At 36.1% G+C, this 26235-nt stretch overlaps 1 protein-coding gene across 1 annotated transcript in view; it reads right to left on the bottom strand.

Annotated features, from left to right (window-relative positions):
* Positions 1 to 26235, bottom strand: part of ADGRB3 (adhesion G protein-coupled receptor B3) — an 802351-nt gene that overhangs the window by 469199 nt on the left and 306917 nt on the right. The window contains exons 5-6 of the mRNA XM_079939099.1: positions 20423 to 20584; positions 14132 to 14296 (exon numbers count right to left, since the gene is read on the bottom strand). Of these exons, the coding sequence (XP_079795225.1) occupies positions 14132 to 14296; positions 20423 to 20584 (327 nt within the window). The remainder of the gene's footprint in view (positions 1 to 14131; positions 14297 to 20422; positions 20585 to 26235) is intronic.

Here is a 26235-nt window from a genome sequence, read left to right as displayed (position 1 = left end):
ATTTTGAAGCTGGGAGGATGCTGAGATCAGCCAGTCCTACCTTCACGTAACGTGCTTCCTTACACAACAGTGTCACTCTGGGGACACAAAGTTTTTTTACAGCAATGTGACACATGACCAGACTTTCTGGACCCAGAAGAATTAAAATTGCAATGGCTAAAACATTAGATTCCTGGGGTTTTCTGTGTTAAAGAAACTTCCTTCTGCAATTGTGTTCACCAGGAAGAAAATCCTGTCTCCGATGTGCAGGGAGCAATTCCTATGATACATTTTATCGTATTTTATTATTTAAAAAAAAAATTTATAGTTGATTTACAATGTTGTGTTAATTTCTTCTGTATAGCAAAGTGATTCAGTTATACACACACACACACACACACACACACACACACACACACACACACACACATATATATATATATTTGTTTCTATATTCTTTTCCATTCTTGTTTAACCAAGGATATTGAATATAGTTCCCTGTGACTTTCATACATTTTAATGAAAATACTATGTTTCAGTCTATTTTCTCATCTTGACCAATAACTGGTGACACTATAGTATAGGTTGGATAACAATAACCACAAGGTAAAGTCATGAATATTTTGAACACTAAAACCATCATTTCAACAACTGTTCTGGGTTGATTGCTGATGACTGATGAAGTTACCTGTAGGGAGGAATCGGGGGAGAAGAGTTCTGGCCCCTTTGAGGCTATCTGATTTAGGCTATCTGATTTGGCTCTGGTTTTTACTGAATTGGGAGTTACCCAGGGGATGGGAAAGACTCCTCTGGGATACAAGACTGAAATGCAGAAGAGCCATATGCTGAAGAGCAAAAACCTATGTTTCCTATTTGCCATTTTAAAATAAATGACAAAAGAGGAAAATCAAAATGAAATATCATGTTTAAAAATTAGAATTAAGAATAGAGGCAATCTATAGTGGTAAGGGCTAAGAAGATTAAAAAAAGAAAGGTTGGTAAGTAAATTAAGACAAAGTTTGAATGAGAAAAATATTACATAGTAAAAGAGAGCAAGCCAGGATTAAGAAAGACACAAATTTTTAAAACTCTCATAAGCTAAGCACTGAAAGATCACCAGAATAATGCTGAAAATCTGAAATGACACAAAATGAATACAATTGCCACATAATAGACTAGAAGGTTAAGATGATGAAATGCAAATTTTAATTAAAGACCAGGTTAACGAGCCAGCATTTGTGTTTTAAATTATAACACCCTCATTTTGAGACAATCAGGGACCTCTGAACCAGGGTAGGGCAAAGACTCAGGATGTTCCCTCTCTGTCCTCACAGGAATGCTCCCTGCAGAGGGACTGTGGGGAGGTCACCCTCTCACAAATGCTGAAGGATCAAAATACTAGAACCACAGGAGACCAAAGCCTCTTGCTCTAGGTAACAGATGTTAGGTTCCAGCTGTGTTCCTCAGGACCTATCGTTGGGTGGTTCTTTCCTTCTCCTTAGAGTTTATGAGTCTGAAAATATATCTGGAAACTACAACCTAATGGGATCTGTCTGGAACGGTTCTGGATTCTCAGGAATGAATTTCTCAAATGCAGGACTGCTCGGCCCCACAGACTGAAATGGGCCCTTACGCAGCTACTTCTCCCTAGAACAATCCTAGCCAAAGAATCCCTTTGAGTGTCTGATGAAGGCTATCCATAAGAAATAAAGCTCAAAAACTATCATAATATCCTGAGTTTACTTCACCAAATCCCTTGCTTTTAAAGTAATATTCCCATATAAGTCATGATCCTTGACTTCATATTGTTTTGTAGTTTTCAAGATTCTTCCACCTAATTTTAATCACATAACATTCCTATGATATAGAAGGGTAATGAATACCAGCTCTATTTTAAAAATGAAAGAAGTGAGGAATAGAAAAGAGGAAGAAGTTGCCCAAGTAAATATTTAAAATTAAGGATTGGAAAGTAAATACATAATACATAAGTAAATAAGTAAATAAATAAAATTAAGGATTGGGACTAAACCTTAATCCATGTCTTGTGAACTCCAGACCACTGAATCATATAATTATATTCATTTAAACATAGCCCCATATATAAATGAAAACTTGTCAATAGTTCTTTATGTCAGTCTTCAATCTGTCACTCACTTATTTATCCCTACCTATCCTCTATATTACTTGTACGCTACTTCATAAATATATATCAGAAAGAGAATTGTCAAAACTGAAACAAAGAGGGCCAAACTTAATTCATTGGTTCTTCCAGTCTTCAGCTACTGACAGAGGGAAAAAAAATTATTACTATGAAGTAAAATACTACAAAGAAAATTACCATAGAGCTTGAGGCTTTGAACTAAAAACTTAAGCTTTCATTTTCCCAAAATTATTTAATTTTGGAAAAGACAATATCAATTTTATTTTGCGGATATACATTATATAATTTTAATGGAGGGCCTACCTAGAAAATGCAAACATACCATATTTCTGTGAGTTTTCTCCAGCTGAATATTAATCAAAATCAAAATCATTTAAAACGGAAGCATCTAAAGTGATCAAATCACCCTGGAGGAGGAATGACCACCAAGGTGACACCCAGGTTCAGGTCTGACACTTAGCCAGACCTCAGTACTGTTGGCTACTTGCTTGGTGTCACAGCGAGGCTGTGTTATCCCCTGTTGGACCTAAAATCATCAGAAAACACATTAATAACCAGACAGGGTCACTCTGAGACTGTGATAAAAATGAGGTAAAACAAGGTCACTTCATAGACAAAGACAAGGTCCCCAGGGAACCCACAATATTCCAAACATTCTCCTCTCTCAGCTAAGATGAGGGACTCACTTCTTCACCAACTGCATCTGGTCTTCCCTCGTTCTAGATAATTTACTAAGATACCCAATCATAGCATTGTCCCCCTTCCCTGACACCATCAAATCTGGAGCAAAGCCCCACTTTTTTAAACCTTCTGTGAAATCACCCAACACAAGCCCAAACCCTTGATAAGTCTTTCCTAACACCCCCTTACTAAGATGCCCTGCAATTTCCTATGTTGATTTCCCCTCACTGCCAAGAGTAACAAACCCAACTTGTTCAACTACAAGTGTCATCCTGATGGACTCTCACTGGAGACACTGACATGATAATAATACTAGTATTAGAGAGTGTTTCCTAGTTTGCTACCTACCATGGTCTTCTCATGAAGAGGATATTACTATATTGTCCTCATTGTACAGCTGAAGAAACTAAGGATCAGAGGGGCAACACAGATATGAAAAGATGATATCTAAATTTAAATATGTGTTCTCTTGCAAAAGTCCAAGATCTTTCCCCTATAACACATTAATGTATTATTAAGTAGGCACAGAAAATGTCCTAGAAAAATTTGGATGAGTATTAAAAATTCGTACATGTCAAGAAAATCCAATCAATAGTCATCTATCGCATACCACCAGGTACAAAGATGCATGGAGAGATAAACAGGAAATAAAAGAGCATTTCCTTGTCCTCAAATATATCAATTATGAACTTGATGCTCAATTAGTGACTGCCATGAAAATTCAGAGAAAACAGAAAACATAGGTTGGACTGCCAGAAGTTCTGAGTTTGGTGATAAGAGAAACATACCCCAAAGACCCCTGAACACACACATACATACACACATCCTTCCATAGTACCACACGTAATTATTACTACAGATGAGAAGAGGAGGAAAACGAAGTTACATCACGTTTATGAGCCAGTGAATGAATCACAGTGAAATCCTTTCGTTGTTCTGTATACCTCTAGCCCACCTCCCCCCAACCAACATCAATCACTGTTCTCAGACACAGTGCACAAGTCGGTAACTAGTAACCCAAACTAGGAAATATCAGATCAGATCTACCCTTTCCTTCCTTTCTTCTCTCCTTATATGGATCTCAGGTAAGTGATTTACTTTCATCGATAAAGAAGTTGGGAGAAAGTTGGACACTGACTAAGGAAAGTATCAGATAAAAATAGGATGCCATCTCAGGCTTCCGGAAAGATGGTGGAAGAGTAAGACGCGCAGATCACCTTCTCCCCACAGATACACCAGAAATACATCTACACGTGTAACAACTCCTGCAGAAAACTTACTGAACGCTGGCAGAAGACCTCAGACCTCCCCAAAGGCAAGACTCCCCACGTACCTGGGTAGGGAAAAGAAAAAAGGAAAAACAGAGACAAAAGAATAGGGATGGGACCTGCACCAGTGGGAGGGAGCCATGAAGGAGGAAAGGTTTCCACACACTAGGAAGCCCCTTCGCGGGCAGAGACTGCGGGTGGCGGAGGGGGGAAGCTTCGGAGCCGTGGAAGAGAGCGCAGCCACAGAGGACAGCACAGCCACAGGGGTGCGGAGGGCAAAGCAGAGAGATTCCCGCACAGAGGATCGGTGCCGACCGGCACTCACCAGCCCGAGGGGCTTGTCTGCTCACCCGCCGGGGCGGGCGGGGCTGGGAGCTGAGGCTCGGGCTTTGGTCGCAGCGCAGGGAGAGGACTGGGGTTGGCAGCATGAACACAGCCTGCAGGGGGTTAGTGCACCACGGCTGGCCGGGAGGGAGTCCAGGAAAAAGTCTGGACCTGCCGAAGAGGCAAGTGACTTTTTCTTCCCTCTTTGTTTCCTGGTGCACGAGGAGAAGGGATTAAGAGCGCTGCTTAAAGGAGCTCCAGAGATGGGCACGAGCCGCGGCTAAAAGCGCGGACCCCAGAGACGTGCATGAGATGCTAAGGCTGCTGCTGCTGCCACCAAGAAGCCTGTGTGCGAGCACAGGTCACTATCCACCCCCCCCTTCTGGGGAGGCTGTGCAGCCCGCCACTGCCAGGTTCCTGGGATCCAGGGACAACTTCCCCGGGAGAACGCACTGGGCGCCTCAGGCTGGTGCAACGTCACGCTGGCCTCTGCCGCCACAGGCCCGCCCCGAAATCCGTGCCCCTCCCTTCCCCCCGGCCTGAGTGAGCCGAAGACCCGATAGCGGATCCTTTAACCCCGTCCTGTCTGAGCGAAGAACAGATGCCCTCCGGCGACCTACACACAGAGGCGGGGCCAAATCCAAAGCTGAACCCCGGGAGCTGTGCGAACAAAGAAGAGAAAGGGAAATCTCTCCCAGCAGCCTCAGAAGCAGCGGATTAAAGCTCCACAACCAACTTGATGTACCCTGCATCTGTGGAATACATGAATAGACAACAAATCATCCCAAATTAAGGAGGGGGACTTTGAGAGCAAGATTTATGAGTTTTTCTCCTTTTCCTCTTTTTGTGAGTGTGTATGTGTATGCTTCTGTGTGAGATTTTGTCTGTATAGCTTTGCTTCCACTCTTTGTCCCAGGGTTCTAGCTGTCCGTTATTTTTTTTTTTTAATTTTTTTCTTAATAATTATTTTTTATTTTAATAATTTTATTATATTTTATCTTTATTTTATTTTACTTTATCTTCTTTCTTTCTTTTTTTCTTTCCTTCCCTCCTTCCTTCCTTCCTCCCTCCCTCGCTCCTTTCTTTCTTTCCTTCTTCCTTTCTTTCTTTCTTTCTACTTCTACTAATTCTTTCTTTCTACTTTTTCTCCCTTTTATTCTGAGCCCTGTGGATGAAAGGCTATTGGTGCTGCAGCCAGGAGTCAGTGCTGTGCCTCTGAGGTGGGAGAGCCAACTTCAGGACACTGGTCCACAAGAGACCTCCCAGCTCCACATAATATCAAATGGCGAAAATCTCCCAGAGATCTCCATCTCAACACCAGCACCCAGCTTCACTCAAAGACCAGCAAGCTAAAGTGCTGAACATCCTATGCCAAGCAACTAGCAAGACAGGAACACAACCCCACCCATTAGCAGAAAGGCTGCCTAAAATCATAATAAGTCCACAGCCACCCAAAACACAACACCAGACGTTGACCTGCCCACCAGAAAGACAAGATCCAGCCTCATCCACCAGAACACAGGCACTAGTACCCTGCACCAGGAAGCCTACAAAACCCACTGAACCAACCTTAGTCACTGGGGACAGACACCAAAAACAATAGGAACTACGAACCTGCAGCCTACAAAAACGAGACCCCAAACACAGTAAGATAAGCAAAATGAGAAGACAGAAAAACACACAGCAGTTGAAGGAGCAAGATTAAAAACCCACCAGACGTAACAAATGAAGAGGAAATAGGCAGTCTACCTGAAAAAGAATTCAGAATAATGATAGTAAAGATGAGCCAAAATCTTGGAATTAGAATAGACAAAATGCAAGAAACAGTTAACAAGGACCTAGAAGAACTAAAGAGGAAAAAAAAACGATGAACAACACAATAAATAAAATTAAAAATACTCTAGATGGGATCAGTAGCAGAATAACTGAGGCAGAAGAATGGATAAGTGACCTGGAAGATAAAATAGTGGAAATAACAACTGCAGAGCAGTATAAAGAAAAAAAATGAAAAGAACTGAGGACAGTCTCAGAGACCTCTGGGACAACATTAAACGCACCAACATTCAAATTATAGGGGTTCCAGAAGAAGAAGAGAAAAAGAAAGGGACTGAGAAAATATTTGAAGAGATTATAGTTGAAAACTTCCCTAATATGGGAAAGGAAATAGTTAATCAAGTCCAGGAAGCACAGAGAGTCCCATACAGGATAAATCCAAGGAGAAATACGCCAAGACACATATTAATCAAACTGTCAAAAATTAAATACAAAGAAAACATATTAAAAGCAGCAAGGGAAAAACAACAAATAACACACAAGGGAATCCCCATAAGGTTACCAGCTGATCTTTCAGCAGAAACTCTGCAAGCCAGAAGGGAGTGGCAGGACATATTTAAAGTGATGAAGGAGAAAAACCTACAACCAAGATTACTCTACCCAGCAAGGATCTCATTCAGATTTGATGGAGAAATTAAAATCTTTACAGACAAACAAAAGCTGAGAGAGTTCAGCACCACCAAACCAGCTTTACAACAACTGCTAAAGGAACTTCTCTAGGCAAGAAACACAAGAAAAGGAAAAGACCTACAATAATGAACCCAAAACAATTAAGAAAATGGGAATAGGAACATACATATCGATAATTACCTTAAATGTAAATGGACTATATGCTCCCACCAAAAAACACAGATTGGCTGAATGGATACAAAAACAAGACCCATATATTGCTGTCTACAAGAGACCCACTTCAGACCTAGAGACACATACAGACTGAAAGTAAGGGGATGGAAAAAGATATTTCATGCAAATGGAAAGTAAAAGAAAGCTGGAGTAGCAATTATCATATCAGACAAAATAGACTTTAAAATAAAGACTATTAGAAGAGACAAAGAAGGACACTACATAATGATCAAGGGATCGATCCAAGAAGAAGATATAACAATTGTAAATATTTATGCACCCAACATAGGAGCACCTCAATACATAAGGCAAATATTAACAGCCATAAAAGGGGAAATCGACAGTAACACATTCTTAGTAGGGGACTTTAACAACACACTTTCACCAATGGACAGATCATCCAAAATGAAAATAAATAAGGAAACACAAGCTTTAAATGATATATTAAATAAGATGGACTTAATTTATATTTATAGGATATTCCATCCAAAAACAGAAGAATACACATTTTTCTCAAGTGCTCATGGAACATTCTCCAGGATAGATCATATCTTGGGTCACAAATCTAGCCTTGGTAAATTTAAGAAAATTGAAATTGTATCAAGTATCTTTTCCGAACACAATGCTATGAGACTAGATATCAATTACAGGAAAAGACCTGTAAAAAATACAAACACATGGAGGCTAAACAATACACTACATAATAACGAAGTGATCACTGAAGAAATCAAAGAGGAAATAAAAAAATACCTGGAAACAAATGACAATGGAGACACGACAACCCAAAATCTATGGGATGCAGCAAAAGAAGTTCTAGGAGGGAAGTTTATAGCAATACAATCCTACTTTAAGAAACAGGAAACATCTCGAATAAACAACCTAACCTTGCACCTAAAGCAATTAGAGAAAGAAGAACAAAAAAAACCCAAAGATAGCAGAAGTAAAGAAATCATAATAATCAGATCAGAAATAAATGAAACAGAAATGAAGGAAACAATAGCAAAGATCAATAAAACTAAAGGCTGGTTCTTTGAGAAGATAAACAAAATTGATAAACCATTAGCCAGACTCATCAAGAAAAAAAGGAAGAAGACTCAAATCAATAGAATTAGAATTGAAAAAGAAGTAACAACTGACACTGCAGAAATACAAAAGATCATGAGAGATTACTACAAGCAACTCTAGGCCAATGAAATGGACAACCTGGAAGAAATGGACAAATTCTTAGAAATGCACAACCTGCCAAGACTGAATCAGGAAGAAATAGAAAATATGAGCAGATCAATCACAAGCATTGAACTTGAAACTGAGATTAAAAATCTTCCAACAAACAAAAGCCCAGGACCAGATGGCTTCACAGGCGAATTCTATCAAACATTTACAGAAGAGCTAAGACCTATCCTTCTCAAACTCTTCCAAAATATAGCAGAGGGAGGAACACTCCCAAACACATTCTACGAGCCACCATCACCTTGATACCAAAACCAGACAAGGATGTCACAAAGAAAGAAAACTACAGGCCAATATCACTAATGAACATAGATGCAAAAATCCTCAACAAAATACTAGCAAACAGAATCCAACAGCAAAGTAAATGGATCATACACCATGACCAAGTGGGGTTTATTCCAGGAATGCAAGGATTCTTCAATATATGCAAATCAATCAACATGATACACCATATTAACAAATTGAAGGAGAAAAACCATATGATTATCTCAATAGATGCAGAGAAAGCTTTCAACAAAATTCAACACCATTTAGGATAAAAACCCTGCAGAAAGTAGGCATAGAGGGAACTTTCCTCAACATAATAAAGGTCATATATGACAAACCCACAGCCAACATCGTCCTCAATGGTGAAAAACTGAAAGCGTTTCCACTAAGATCAGGAACAAGACAAGGTTGTCCACTCTCACCACTCTTATTCAACATAGGTTTGGAAGTTTTATCCACAGCAATCAGAGAAGAAAAAGAAATCACAGGAAGCCAAATCGGAAAAGAAGAAGTAAAGCTGTCACTGTTTGCAGATGACATGATACTATACATAGAGAATCCTAAAGATGTTACCAGAAAACTACTATAGATAATCAATGAATTTTGTAAAGTATCAGGATACAAAATTAACACACAGAAATCTCTTGCATTCCTGTACACTAATAATGAAAAACCTGAAAGTGAAATCAAGAAAACACTCCCATTTACCATTGCAACAAAAAGAATAAAATATCTAGGAATAAACCTACCTAAGGAGAAAAAAGACCTATGCAGAAAATTATAAGACATTGATGAAAGAAATTAAAGATGATACAAATAGATGGAGAGATATACCATGTTCTTTGATTGGAAGAATCAACATTGTGAAAATGAGTCTACTACCCAAAGCAATCTACAGATTCAATGCAATCCCTATCAAACTGCCACTGGCATTTTTCACAGAACTAGAACAAAAAATTTCACAATTTGTATGGAAACACAAAAGAACCCTAATAGCCAAAGCAAACTTGTGACCGAATAATGGAGCTGGAGGAATCAGGCTCCCTGACTTCAGACTATACTACAAAGCTACAGTAATCAAGACATTATGGTACTGGCACAAAAACAGAAAGATAGATCAATGGAACAGGGTAGAAAGCTCAGAGATAAATCCACACACATATGGTCACCTTATCTTTGATAAAGGAGGCAGGAATGTACAGTGGAGAAAGGACAGCCTCTTCAATAAGTGGTGCTGGGAAAACTGGACAGGTACATGTAAAAGTATAAGATTAGAACACTCCCTAACACCATACACAAAAGTAAGCTCACAATGGATTAAAGACCTAAATGTAAGGCCAGAAAGTATAAAACTCTTAGAGGAAAACATAGGCAGAACACTCTATGAAATAAATCACACCGAGATCCTTTTTGACCCACCTCCTAGAGAAATGGAAATAAAAACAAAAATACACAAATGGGATCTAGTGAAACTTCAAAGCTTTTGTGCAGCAAAGGAAACCATAAACAAGACCAAAAGACAACCCTCAGAATGGAAAAAAAAATATTTTCAAATGAAGCAACTGACAAAGGATTAATCTCCAAATTTATATGCAGCTCAATAACCAAAAAACAAACAACCCAGTCCAAAAATGGGCAGAAGACCTAAATAGACATTTCTCCAAAGAAAATATACAGATTGCCAACAAACACATGAAAGAATGCTCAACATCATTAATCATTAGAGAAATGCAAATCAAAACTACAATGAGATATCATCTCACACCAGTCAGAATGGCCATCATCAAAAAATCTAGAAACAATAAATGCTGGAGCGGGTGTGGAGAAAAAGGAACCCTCTTGCACTGCTGGTGGAAATGTAAATTGATACAGCCACTGTGGAGAACAGTATGGAGGTTCCTTAAAAAACTACAAATAGAACTACCATATGACCCAGCAATCCCACTACTGGGCACATATCCTGAGAAAACCATAATTCAAAAAGAGTCATGTACCAAAATGTTCATTGCAGCTGTATTTACAATAGCCCAGAGATGGAAACAACCTAAGTGTCCATCATCGGATGAATGAGTAAAGAAGATGTGGCACATATATACAATGGAATATTACTCAGCCATAAAAAGAAACGAAATTGAGCTATTTGTAATGAGGTGGATAGACCAAGAGTCTGTCATACAGAGTGAAGTAAGTCAGAAAGAGAAAGACAAATACCATATGCTAACACATATATATGGAATTTAAGAAAACTAAAATGTCATGAACAACCTGGGGGTAAGACAGGAATAAAGACACAGACCTACTAGAGAATGGACTTGAGGATATGGGGAGGGGGAAGGGTAAGCTGTGACAAAGCGAGAGAGAGGCATGGACATATATACACTACCAAACGTAAGGTAGGTAGCTAGTGGGAAGCAGCCGCATAGCACAGGGAGATCAGCTCAGTGCTTTGTGACCGCCTGGAGGGGTGGGATAGGGAAGGTGGGAGGGAGGGAGACGCAAGAGGGAAGACATATGGGAACATATGTATATATATAACTGATTCACTTTGTTATAAAGCAGAAACTAACACACCATTGTCAAGCAATTATACTCCAATAAAGATGTAAGAAAAAAAAATTGGATGCCATCTACTTAGCAGTAGACATCAAAATTTGCATAAATAGAACCATTTCATTATTTGATGTGAGCAATATTCATCATCTCTACACAGTATCCACTTCATTATGGGGGTGATGTGTGCTTCCTAAGAGCAGGAAGCTGGGACGCTGCTCTAACATGATCCCACATTAAAACGTCACTGCCCATGACCACAACCTGCATGGTCAAATCTTGCAAAGGTGGTGAGCAGAGACCCAGTTTGTTGTTTTGAATGTTTCCTCTGCTCTCTTCTGTTCTTCACTTCTCAATGAGCCTAACCAAAGAAAACCAAGTGTGGGTCTTGGCCCACTTCTTCATCACTGACACTTTTCCCATTAAAGGTTTTCCCTTAAGAGGTTGTCTTAGGGATCTCAGGTAGGATGGCTACAAGAAAAGGAGGTTGAAACCACTTAATATTCAAATTACCACCTCTCATTGAGACTAGAGTGTTTGTATGTGTTTTTCAGAATTGCATTCAATTTTTCACATGCTTATTTCTAAATCCTCAGAAGATATTACAAATTTCTTGAGATCAAGGACTATATATTCTTCTCAGTAGTGTCTTACATCTAGTTGATACTTAATAATGCTTTATATTCAGTGAAGGTGCCTGAGATTAGCTATAAGAAATTAGGTCTAATTCTTCTAATATCTAGGAAGAATTTGAAATATTTGTACCAAACATATCTTATATAATTTAAAAACATAATGCCAAAATGTTGAGCAGAGTATAAAAATATATATTTTTTAAATCATAGCTATAAGAATTCCCTTTCAGATAGTAAGGAAATTGGGATAAAATGTGGTAAGAATTTTATCCTTTATGATGTAACTAAATCCAAGAATGGAAATAACAGAAGTCAGAAACAACACATTTATTAAGTATTCAAGATAGATCCATAATGCTCACTTTATGAGAAAATATGAGCTAGGCCAGATTTACAATTAGTATAATCATAACTCCCCAAAATTAAAGACCTAACAAAAGAAAGCCAACCAAATTTAAGGGTCTTAGAGTGGCTCCAGTGATGGTATAATACAGGTAAAACACACATGGTTACTACTTGAGTGATAAAGCAAAAACTACATCAACTTAGAAAAATGAGTTTTCTTATCTAAATTGTAACAACTCAGCATCTCTGTGTACTCATCCAAGCTTTTTCCTGCTAGAGAAAATTCATGGAAAGTGGACTATGAAAAACCTGGTTGATAACATTTTACTGATCAGTGCCATTTTATCTTTGTACTTATGGGGATCAACTGAGGTAAAAGAATTAATTAGAAACTAATATATTAAAAGAGAATCTATAGTTAGCTATAATTTTTTATTTCCCAGTGTTATCTATTTTTTCACACTCCACAGAAAAATAAGAGTGAGCTCTGACTCCCCATAAATATCACAGCTCAGCAGTTAAAAAAAATTCTAAAATTTGTCTAAATTTACTCAAATCTTTGGAAAAAAGGCAGAGCATAAATATATATGTGTGTGTCTGTGTGCCTATCTGTATGTTTACAGAGAGATAGACATAAGACAGATCATAAATAGATTTTCTGGGAATGATTTGCAAATAAAGAATCATGATTATTGACTCCCCAATATTCATAATACCTGAATACTGAATCATATGAGTTTATTCACTATTTGTAGAATTCATAACATTCTAAAAGTGATGATATTACTCAATACAACTACTACATATTTATATGTATATTCCTAAGTGTAGCAAGCCAGTAAAAGAGAACAATTAAGCTTGTTAGATGACAGTTGCTTCTCTACATTTTTGGATGTTTTTCAGTCTTCAGATGTTTTAGATTCTTAAAATTTCCAGAAGAACTTTGAATTACTGCCTTATGATATAGGATATTAACTTGGGGAATTTAGAGGGCAAATGGGACTCAGTGTGAGTTGAATAATGTGTCTGGAGCTCACTACTGGCATCCCAGCTCTGTTGCTTGCATGTAGAACACGTGACTGCATGGACAGGTGAGAAACTCTCCCAAAGAGAAGATGATGCTTATTTATAATGGTCCCATTGTCATTTTTGTTAGCCTCTGCCACTTGCCACTCCTGTCTGTGTCTTCCTCTAGAAGTGCCTTTGCTTTTCCTGGGGAGATTCTATCATTTGCTTGTTTTTATTTTCTCTCATAAATTGCAAGCCCCTTCAAGGTGGAGATCAGTCTTTTTCATTTTGTAGGTATCTGTTTTATGTGTGAATGTTTCAGCAACCTAAATAATAGCATTATGAAGACTTCTCTCTGGAGTAATGGGTGGAATTAGCAAAGTCGGTTAAAACAGAATTGAAATAGTTTGAAGGAAAAAAAATTTAAATAACATAAATACACTCTAAGAACAGACTATACAGTCTTCATAATCACATAAAGACTGTATGTCATTTATGATCTAACCATTTTATGCATCTAGCAGTGAATCTAGAAAGTCTGATTTCCTAGCAAATGTCTATCATGCTCACACGTGGTCAAGGGTGCATCCCACTCCTTAGCTGAGTGAGTGTGAGAGAATAACATCAGAAGGATTGCCTCCACACTGGTCTCTCTAGTTACAATGTGGATGCAACAGTCAATTCAGGTCTTTGGGATGGCTTATAATTTTTCCAGGAGGGAAATCCAAGTAGAGATAAAATCTTAGTGTGAATCATTAATATACCTATTTATAGAAATCCAATAAATGTGAGCATTCATTGGTACTTAGTCAAGGAAATATTATACACAATTACATATGATAGAAGCAAGGAAGGTACCCAATTTTATTTAAGCAAGAATCAATAAGCAAAGGACACATTTTCCAGTGTGACTGCATGAAGGTTGTACTCTTAATATCTCCTAGGTATCCTAGGGACCATACACTGGGACATAAATGCCAAGTTCCCCAAATCCAGAACAGGCTCACCTGGGCAGAGAGCGATATTACAAGGCTTATGATGAGTCTCGGGTCCTTCACACGGCCTTCCCCCATACTGGGGCGGAGTGCACGACCGTGTTCTTGTTCTTTGGCCTCGACCACACGTGAATGAACACAAACTCCACGGAGACCACTCCTCCCAGACTCCATGGACTGTAATAAAGCAAAGAAGCTTCAACAACAGAAGCAGAGAGGCGAAGTCAAAGATTATTTTTCTTTATAATTAAGAAAAAAACTCATCAAATAGACAAGTATGAAGATATTTTAAAAATTCAATTGAATTACTCTTATTTGTCACAAAATGTAAGTTAAGTCAGCAATCATTTAACTAATGGAAAATTGCATGTACCTCTTTTTGTATTTGAACAATTATTTATGTTATAAACTTTAAATGTTTTTATTATTTTTTTTAATGGAAACGCACCTCTCTCCCTCATAGTAAAATAGTCATGAGTTACTTCTATGTAAAAGTAACATCAACTAAATTTCTTAGAGTGATCTTCTGAAGTTAAAATTGCATTTAAATAGATAAGTGTCAATTTAATTCTTCCAACATCTACAAAGTTTCAGGATTAATAAATTTTATGGTGTCAGAGAATGAAAAAAATCTGAAAATTGATGGTACATATTTTAAACAGCTTTTTGACCTCATATTTTAGAAAACGTATTTTTGCCATTTAAAAAATGTGGGTGTTTAAAGTCACTGTCTTTTGAATAAGAGGGAAATTTCAAGAACTCTATCTACTTGCATAAGAGCCTCCTCTCTCCCCAGTTTAAAAACGAGGGGCAAATATGAAGACCTCTTTCTAATAGCCAGAAAAAAAGAAGATATCTGTCCTCTTCCAGTAACTGGATAACGCTGGAAATCCTCCTAATTAATAAAAATTCTAGAAAAAAACATATGATCTAATTAAGTTATGTCTCATATAACTATCAGTACACCAGTACTTCAAATACGCCATTACGATGAATTCACCCTTGATCGGAAATACTAACATAATTTGTGTTCCTCCATAATAACCACTGCAAATAAATGTTGACATCTTTTGCAGAAAGTCCATTAGGGTTCAAAGCTTAGGTCACTTTCTTGCACTGTCAAATCACCAATCCCATCCCAATTCTTAACATTTGGGACGGTAAGCAGTAGCACTCCATGGATAGTACAAATCAAAAGAAGCCAGGCAAAATGTCCTTTTCAATTCAAAATTCCTGTCTTGATGCTGAACCTCTGCCTTACTCTTAAAAGTTCCTCAGCAGATGTTTGATATAACACCCACTGACATGAGTAGGGGGAGTAGAAATTTATCACAAAACATGACAAAGATGTTCATTTTCTCCTCAACATTGGTCGGGGTAAGCAGAAGTGTCAGAGGACACATGCCAGTAAATATAGTACATCTAGAATATTTTGCACATTATCTGCTGACCAAGTTGTTACTTTAAAAACACAGATATGACATCCTTAATTATGAGGCAACCCGTTCTCTTCTATTTATACTATTTAGTTGCCCAACTTGTGAAAATATGTTCAAATATTGGAAAAATTAGACAAATTTAGGTAATATCCAATGAAAAATTCTTTAAGATTCTGTGAAACTTGCTGGAAAGTATATTTCAAAAATACTATACAGAAAAAGTGAGAGAAATGAAGATGTTTGCATTTTTCCCATTTAAGTCTGGGAACACCAAAGACAATTTGTATCCATTGGTATAAGAATAAATAGTAAATCTGTATTTAAGTCTAAGGAAAAAAAATACACATATACCTATATTTACATATAGGTATATATGATCAATTACAGCAAAATAATTTAAAAGTAACATATATGAATATACTGTTATGTAAACTGTACACCTGTAAGCAATTTTCGCATTTATTTCTAGTTACCAAATGTTCTCCACTTAAAAACCACCTTTTCTCCCCGATTTTCTATATAAGATGCTAATAGACTATATAGAATTTTTATTTCTGGTTCTGTTCTGTTCTGGTTCTGTTGTCTTCTATCAAATCACATTGTTGCACATGCAGTGAACAATCTCAGAAGAAAAAGCTGCTAAATTGGCAGATTTTTCTCTAAAGTCTCAAAGAAATGTTCATTAATCTTGATTATTTAGTTAAATTATGGAGCTGGAATCCTCTGAAAACTAATCTTGTTTTTTGAATTTTTTTTTTGAATTTTATTTACTTTTTTTTTATACAGCAGGTTCTTACTCACTACCTTTTAACAGCCTTTATTGCTCCATGGTGAAATTTCATGGCTTCTCCACATCAATTTTAAAAAGCAAAAATATGTTTTTTCATTTGAAAAAGACATACAATTATTAATAATTTATTTTTGATACTTGATACTATTGAATTAGTAGGAAATTGTAGCACAAATCTTGTAATTTTATGAATCCTTTTCATAAAGATTTATGACAAATATTAAATATTTTTATTTTAATGGAAATGCGTTGGATGGACTACTTTATTTTCAGTAAAGTATGAAAATCTGTAAATGATCTAGTCTATTTGAAAAATGTACCTAGAAACTAAAATCAAATTGATCCATTTTTATAATTTTCTTCTTTAGACCCTAGCTATAATATCATGTCTCTGACTTATCTAGAGACGAAATGAGGAATACACAATACCCAAATTATATTACTACCAGGTTTCTGAAATAAGTATACAAAGTATCTTGTGATTCAGATTGGGATGTATAAAATAACTCCTTTAAGTGAAAGCTTTTTTTCTTAGGGAAATAAATGGATGTGAAAACTGTGACATTGAAAAAAAAAAATCAAAACCATTCCTTAGCCTAAATCAGCTTTTTTCTAAAAGACTGGAATATAGAGTAGACTAGTGGTTCTCAACCAGGGGCAATAATGACCTCCCCCTCCCAGGAGACATTTGGCAACATCGGAGACATTTTTGGTTGTCATGGCTCAGGGGAAGAAAGGGGGCTACTGGTATCTAATGAGAAGAGGCCAGGGATGCTGCCAGACATCCCCAAATCCTCAGGCCAGCCCCACAACAAAGATTTATCCATATCGAAATGTCAGTGGTGCCAAGGTTGAGAAATCCTGGAAGAGGTCATAAAACTGTGAGTCAGAAACCAGGGCAGTAAATACATAATTTCATGTACCTCTCTATTTTTCTCAATTTACTTTCTGTTTATCCGGATCATTTTCTGCCCTGAGCAATAAGAGTTTCTGAAGACACTATGATGTCAGAGCAACACTTTTGTAAAAGGCTGGATATCTTAGGATTCGTATTAGAAATAACACATTATTATGCAATTTAAAAACTCTTTAAATGTGAATAATGTGGGTGAAAGTTTACTAATTTATAATACTATTGATTAGCCTTTAAGAGTACAAATAAATATAAGCTCTAGTTCTATCATCCCACATATTCTGTGAAAAGTGGCATTAATATTCAGTTTGTCCTTGTGTCATTTTCATTAATTAAATAGCAAATACCCTTGCTTATTCACAGTGTGACAAGTAGGTTATTTCTGAGATAATTTTCTTCTTGGGAATAAAGTATTTCAGAAAGATATTTACACTGTTCAGCGTGTTATGCTAGGTTTTAAATTCACTTTTTGTCACTGTTTTCATTATATGTTGTGTAAAAACATACATATTTACCAGCAAGACAAATAATTGAACAAAATATCGAACACAAAATATTTCATAACAATCACCATCTGAAAGGTATCACAATATCCTGTAGTGGGATACTTATTCTACATTTTTCAAATAATAAAGTTGCCGAATTATTCTTCATGTTTGGAAAATTAAAAAGAAATCAACAAAATGCTTTTGTCTTTAATTCAACATCTGAACTATAACAATGATTAAGATACGTATTTCTTATCATCAGTACTATTTAAGCAAATTTAAAAGATAAACCTACACGTATACGAAGGTGAAGAGAAACCAGTAATTAGCATGTACTTCTTCAGTAGGCATAATATTAGAAGGTTTAAGAAACTGAGGAAAAGCTTTATAATCATAGAATATTATTCAGTTTTCTGGACATGAGATGCAGGGTGAAAGGGAGTACACACTGGTCCCACTATACATGGTCTCCACGCCCAGGGAGGGGATGAATCAGCAGCCTCGGGCAGAAGGATGGAGATTCCCATATGTCAGCCAGGTGAGTGTTCATAACTAGTGTTTGGAAAGTAAGCTCTGAATCGAGAACTGTGGGGAACACTTTAGCACCCACTCAGACTTCCATTTGGGGATCTGTTTGCCATTAGAGTCTATCCCTGTATGTTGAAAGGATCTTGACTCTTCAAAAGGATGCTGATAACATAAACGTATATGTCAAGTATAGCTTAACTCTCTGTTGACACTTTTCTTGTTGCCAAGTACAGGGCACTTGATCGTGGAACCCTTAACATAAATACTGTAAATAGGGCCCAGCTTTAAGTTCTAGTCCAGGCAATGCACTTAACCCACACCCACCTGAAAATCCACTAGCATTTCCTCATGAGGTCCTTTTACCTATAAAATTTAGACACATTACAATTTCTAAAATGCCCGTCTCCTTACTGCTCTTGTTTCCCTTCTCTTGCCTAATGTACGTATGTTTGCTCTGTGACCCCTGTTATTGTCATCTTTTTTTGTTGTCTTCCCCACCCATGATCTCCTTAAGCATCTTCCCCCCTCTGTTATCTTTTTATGTTTCATTTGATGTTCTTTCTCATCTAGTCTGATTCCCTCTGATTCTCACTGACTTTTCTTATTTTCAGCGGAACCATTGCTCTTTTCCTACTAATTCTGTCTTCCCTCCCTCATATCTTTCTGCCCTGTTTATTTTTTTTTTTTAATTGAAGAATAGTTGATTTACAATGTTTCAGGTATACGTCAAAGTGATTCAGTTATGTATATATGTATATATTTTTTATTCTGCCCATTTTATCTTTTAATTCTACCTTTGTCTACCTTTGTGCCTCCCAAGCCTGTAGCAAAGGGATCTCCCACCTCACTGCAGCATTCTTCCTCCACGACTGCCCACCACTTCCTTCCCCTTTTATTTTTTCCAGCTTGCCTTTTCTTTTATTGGAAAATTTATCATCTAATCCTTTTTAAGTGTACAATTCAGCAGTGTTAAGTATATTCATAGTGTTGGGAAACAGGTCTCCAGAAATTTTTCATTCTGCAAATCCAAACTCTGTACCTATTAAACAGCTCCTCCTCCAAATTGTTTTGGAGTGGGTTGCTCTCGTCCCTTCTTCTGGGGAATTGGGATTGTCCCTGCCCCTGCCCGATGCCACCCACTCTGTACTCTTGCTTTTAGCAACTGCGGAATTAGGCTTCTCTGGAAATGGAACTTGCAGAAGACTTAAGCACATTTCACCAGATGAAAGGCGGCTGTAGTGCCAGGCCCTTTCCCTGTGCCCACCTCACTCCAGAGGCCTCTGGAAGGGCTGTGAATGCAAGTCCATTGTCAACTGCAGTGGTCTGAGTCGGCATTACCCATCCACCAAATGGCTGAGCAGAAACACAGACCTGGAGATTCACAGGATTACGTGCTTCGGACTTCTTGAAAGAAAGCCCAGAATCCTTTTAGTACTTATTTTTACATGAAAGTCAGTGGTCTGAGAAGAAGAAATGCTTATAATATGCATGTATGCACCGACGGACAAAAAAAATGTTGATGTAACATGGAAAAATCTGATCCTAAGTGGGTAAGCTATTACCTTATGCTCCATTTAACATGAAAGATCTTTTTTTTTTTTTTTTTTCCATTAGTGACTTTAAGTTTACAGAGCAGAGGATGACTCTGATGAGGGTAGGCACTTGAATGAAATAAACTAACAGAAAGTCCTTTGTCCCGGGGCACTATTTTCCCCGATGGGGTCAAATAAGTGGTAGGAAAATAGCTGACTGCCTTAAAGGCTGTATCAACCACTGCCTTAAACACTGGGTACTGATCACATTTCCAGGATGCTGGCAAATTTCACTATTCCTACAATATTTAGCTGGACATTTTCACCATCTAAAATAAGGACAGACTTGGAACCTTAAATACCATTAGAAACAGATACATAATTTCAAGCTTATAGCTGCAGTGGGTAGGGAGACACTTTTGTAATTTCTTGGCTGCTCTGAAAGCGGAAAGAATCATATACATGATAAAATTTCACAGTTGAATACAAATTACACTTATCCACTCTAATTAAAATGCCTATACCAGGTTCATATGAAAATAACACATCGTTCCAAATGCATAGCATGACACAATTCAATAACATCCACAGTTGTAGTTGCTGCTAACACTACCTGGACAGAGGGCAGTGTTATTGCAAACCCTTGATTCTCTTAATGGGCCGCTGCAGTGTGTCCCGTAAGGTGATACACAAGTTCTGGTTCGCACCTGCGACCCCTGACCACAAGTAACTGAGCATGTGCTCCACTGGGACCACTCTTCCACGCCAGATTCACCTGTGTGCAAGATAACAAATAAACATGAAATACTGTATTGAATATTCATCTAGTAAGCATCATACCAAACTGACGCTACGACACACAAGAATAATTTCAATGTAAAAACATGACAGTACATCAAAGATACACAAAAACCTTTCAGAGAAAAAGAAACTTAAAGAGAGATACTATTACGCTGATGCAAGATCCAAGCTAGCTATAACCTTGTTAGCAAGACTCCACTTCACAAATCCACTGGGCCATGGAGGCTATGAAGGGACAAGTCAGCGTTTTTCAAGAATGATTGTTGGAGCGATTCCCTTCAAGCCAATCTAAAGCTTTGTCCTTTGATGGAAGAGGAAACAAAATGTATTGCTAAACTTACTCTGGCTTTGGTGAGTAGGAATATATTGATGTATCCTTCCCCAGTCGTTTGTTCCATAATCTCCTTTCTAATGATGGATGAGGTAGGGCTCTGGGAGTTTGGGCATACCTAATTTTTATTGTGTTGAATACTCACACTTGTTTATAATTTATTCCTTGTGCAATTCCTACTTTTTCATCCTATGACAGTTATTTATTTTGTGATAATTTGTTCAAAAACATTCTACTCACAATTTTCCCCATGATGATCTACAGTAGAGAAGTAAGTTTTACTTGAAATGAAGGAAAATTCCTCTATGATTTCTCTTAATTTAATCTGGAACTAAAATTTACTAAAAAAAATAGGGCTTTAAAAGTCACTGAATGTCTGAATTCATTAACTTTCTTGGAGTAGGCATCACCCTGAGACTACGTCTAAGTTCTATTATGATCCAAAGTCATGTCCCAAGGAGACTTAAAGTCAAGAATTTCTAAGACCATATCAACAGGCTTCTAATTCTATTATGGAATGGTGTTCAGGATAGATTTTTAACTCTAATTTGAAAACTTGCAGTTGCTTTCCTACAAATACAAAATTGGGCCATTTACCTGCTGGCAGGAACTAGTTAAATTAAATTTAGACTTTGGTGAAAAAGACACTTTTTCTTCACTTGGTGAAGTGTTTCTGAAAACTCTGTATCACTGATTATATAAATCAAGGAGCAATTTATATTTTACAGATTCTGCTTAGAATTTGATTTGCCTTTAGCAGAGAATTCAACTGATAGAGTATGATGATCCATTTTCCACCTTTTTTAGAAAGGTTAATACATGACTTAGAAATGACTTGCAGTGCAACTCAAGGCATCTGGTCCACGGGCTGGGACTCTAGGACAGATGAAGTTTGGACCAGAGTGTAAGTCAACTTGCTGATCACTGAGAAGTTCTTTTTCCAAAAAACAGAGTCAGATGAAATAAAACATGTGTTTGATAAAGTAGTTCAAGTTACATTCTGGTGTAGGCTTCTTATCTCCTCGAGGGCCCATGACAACCAGGTCACAGACAAGCACTTTGAGTAGCACTGTTTGGAAGCATTTGCTCTTATACTGGTCTACAGTATGCACCCAGAGGTGTAAATAATATAATGCATTTATAACTGGATATATATCATAAGGACACAGTGGTAACTGGGATGACATATTCTATTAAATAGGACATCTTTTCAGTGTTGTGATCAGTGTTTGTCCTGGTCATGCTCTATACGTCACCCTTGATTATTTCAGTATTTTTTGCCTTTACCAATTTATATATAACTAATCTATAAAAATGTTATTCAATGACCATTTGAATAATATTTAAAGCTATGCCTCATAGTTTGTTCTTTTACATGAAAGAATACTCTATCAAGGTTAAAAATAATTATTTTAGAAACCCTATAATATGACAATTGTTAAAAAATATCTACCCATATATGTATACGTGCACATATATATTTAGCAGTGAAAAAAGCTTAAAGTTGGGGAAAATCTAATGCAAATTTTTTTCTTGTGATATTTCAACCTGTCTTTATGATGAGATTAAGTGAAGTAGAAATATTATGGTTCAATGTGATTAATTAAAAGCCAGAAAACCTTGAACATTGTGAATTCTATAATAAGTAAAATGATAAAGGTTATGAATACAATTAGTTCTATTTTTCCACAAGAGCACTGCATTGTTATGATGGCAGGAAAAGAAGGTTTAACTAAACTGAGCAATGAATCAAGATCAAGAACTATTTTTATGTGCATTTCTGTAAAATTTTGGGTTGCTTCTGAATGTATGAAGCTACAATGATGTTGAACAAGCTAGATAATGATGACTGGGTCATGAGAGATTGATAATTAGTGCTCAGAATTGGCATTATTCACTCCCCTTCCAACTGGTGGTTCATTCTGTTGATCAAAACCAAAACAAATAAATGAATAAGATATATATGGGCTTTCAAATTCTGAATCAAATCTTGCCATTGAAATACTGGCCCACCTACGAAAATGACCCCATTATATCTCAATCTATAATTTCAAGTGACATTTCCATGAAATAGTTATGATTTCCATGCTGCCACAGCGTCATCCCAAAAGGCATGAAGGCTGTTCTAGTCAAGCACATTGGGCCTTTGTGAGAAATACTTTATAGCAAAGATATTCTGTAAAAAATTCACTGACATTAAGACAGTAAAGTATACTATTTTTAATATATATGTCTTTGGAGATAGCACAAACTAATTTGGTTCCTTAACTTGTAACTTAAGGCATATTACACATTAGGTATTCTACATTATGTAGAAGGATTCAGTATCTAAGGTACTATTAAGGCTCTTTATTCTGACGCGAAACATGAAAGGGAACTGAAAAAGCACTGCTATTAAAGTCAGAAGATCTGTCGTTGATGGAAAGCTACTGCATATTAGCTCTGTGACCTTGAGAAAGTCACTTTATTTCTCTGAACCGCTCAATAAAATGAGTAATACATATACCTCAAAACCTATTTGAGAGGATTAAATGAGGTAAGGTATGGGAGTGCATTTTAAACTATAAACAAAATACTAATAAAAAATGTTGCTAGTATGTTAAAATCATGAAATTAGAAACACACAATTTTATTTTTCTGTTTTTGATAACATGTGACATACTATTTTCCCCACTGGAATAAAAGACTACTTTCCTAAACATGTTTATAGGATCATTTGATAACTATGATGTTAAAAATCATCAGTATGTATAATTAAGATGTCCTAAGCCATCTTGTTGGTATTTAATTTAGATGTCTATATTAAATATCTATATCTTATCATGGCATTTCACTTCCATCGACTATAAATAGAGCTGTGTCATAGACTATTTGAGCATTGTACAATTATGTCCAAACTAGCCGATCTCAGTTACTAAACTGACAAAAATGGTCAAGTTATTTTGATAAAGTAATGTGACTTTACTAAATATTACTCTTCTAAAAACATTGCCAGTCACATTATTACTTTATAGAAAGTTTGTTTTTAAATACTGGGTTGACTGATCATAATGATTGAAGAGGCCAGGTTACTCATTTTGAGAAGTAATTCTTAAGTTATACGGTTTGATAGCTTTTGCTTTGTTTTTCCTCATGACTAACATAAAAATATATTGTGTCTTGTTATTCAGTTTTACCCCTATTGCATTATTCTTTGTTCTCAAATTAATGCTAGCAATTACTCATCATTATTTACATGCAACACCAATTTCTTGGTTTGAAAGACAAATAGAAAAGTATAAATAAAACAACTTTTGTAGAATTTTATTGTGTTATACTGAGCTGTATTTATTCAGACTACCTTAACATTTGAAGAAAGTATAATCTCAGAAAATATTTAAGGGCAAAAAATAAAAAACCTGCTCTTTTTAGCTTTATAATTGCCTCGTGTCAAATTATGTATTTTAAAAACTATGTTAAATAATGCAGTTTTCCAGTCTTTAATCAGTATCATAGAAATGTAAATTTAAAATGTCTTATACCTGTATTTATATTTACCTATACGATATTTGGTTTAAAATGAAATAATAACTATATGTTATTCATTAGTTAAAGCATCCAATCAATATTTTCAGAACTTTAATTCTGAAGTTCATTGACTTTTCTGACTTATTGTTAACAACATGGGGAAATAGTTTTAAAGCTCCTTATGGATCTGTCTAATAAGCATTTCATTTATTTTACCAAATCATTTGTCCCTATATATTAGATACAAAACAATGCCTGGAAAATAGTGAGTAAATTAAAATGGAAACTAGTAATTCCTCACTAAGAAAATAGAATGTTCCTTGTGATTTGAATTTGCAAAAAGGTTTCTGGCTGAAAACTCTGAATTTTCTTGGTATGTGTCACAGGCAAATCCAAAAACTAAACTTATATAAAAACTCCTAGCCAAATTGCATAATATTCATGCATAAACTAATTTTGCTACATTATTGGAAATTTAAACTATGGTTCACCATTTCATTATTAAGTGACCCCAATTTTAAGGAATTTCAGTAAACCAATGTCTGCCACTTCTTTTGCAAAATGTCAGGACACCTCTAATCTTACAGAAATGCCCCATGAAACAGCACAAGAAGGAGTCTGAGTAGTCAGCCCATGCCCTGTGTCTTTACTTAGAGTCAGTCACCCCCTAATTTCTGGTCAGTAGTTGAGACTTTTTGATCCTTGTAAGGGAGAAAAATACATTTAGAAATTTGAAAATTTGCCTGAACCTGGTCATGCACTTTTGGACTTGTTCAATCAAATAGTAAAGATATAAATCACCTTTTCTTAAATAAGAAGGTGCATGAAAAGCAATCCAGATAAGCAAGTTTTCTTCATTTCTGGATTTGGCTGCAACATATATTTTTAAAAAGATAAAAAAGTGTCCTTAATGTAGAAGTTATTCTAAATGTTCTTCCTTTTCTGAGAGTTCTTTGACCTACTTGCCACTAATGTATTCAAGTCTACTATTCACCCATTACCAAGAGCACAATTCATTAAGAATATTTGCATTTTTGAGTTATAGATTCAAATCTAGTGTTCTGAATAAGTATTATCCTAAGATCACATGAACTAAAGGAAATATTCATTCTTCAAGGGAATTTCATCAAAATCAGTCTGAATGTCATGTCAAAAAGCTGGTCATGTGCTTGAAACTTCTGTATTAATAGTAAAACACATCATCTAGATTGGAATGTATAAGACTTTATGAAGACATAGATGAAACTGTTAGTTTGCAGTTTCCTGCAATAAAACTGACAGATGAAAATGTTTATAACACAGATTAATCATGTTTTCATTTAAGAATGTTCTACATTCAAAGAGGGGAAATTATAGCCCATATATTATGATGAGACAAAAGAGGAATGCATTTATTTGTTTATATATATATATATATATATATTTGGAGGGATGTATTTTAAAGTAATCTAACTTATTTAGGATTAAAAATACTATAAACCAAAAAATCATTTTTGTTGATAGCTAATTATTTGGAGTGTATTATACCTTACTAATAAAGACTGTCAACTGTTTATTATTTAGCTTATATAACAAAACTCTTTTCAAATTAAAGATATTAAATTCTAAAAAAAGTTTCTGACTAATTGCTATACACTTTAACAATCAATTAATATTTATATGATACATGACAACTGAAAAAATTTTCAACATATTAAATATTAAATTTCATCAAGTAAAGTCCTGCTTAATATATTAATTCTAAAAAAGTCCTAAAATAATCAATTATTGATGAAATAACTTTGCTG

This window comes from Stenella coeruleoalba (genome assembly GCF_951394435.1).
Source record: "Stenella coeruleoalba genome assembly, chromosome: 12".
NCBI lineage: Eukaryota > Metazoa > Chordata > Mammalia > Artiodactyla > Delphinidae > Stenella > Stenella coeruleoalba.
This window is presented reverse-complemented; position numbering and strand designations above follow the sequence as displayed.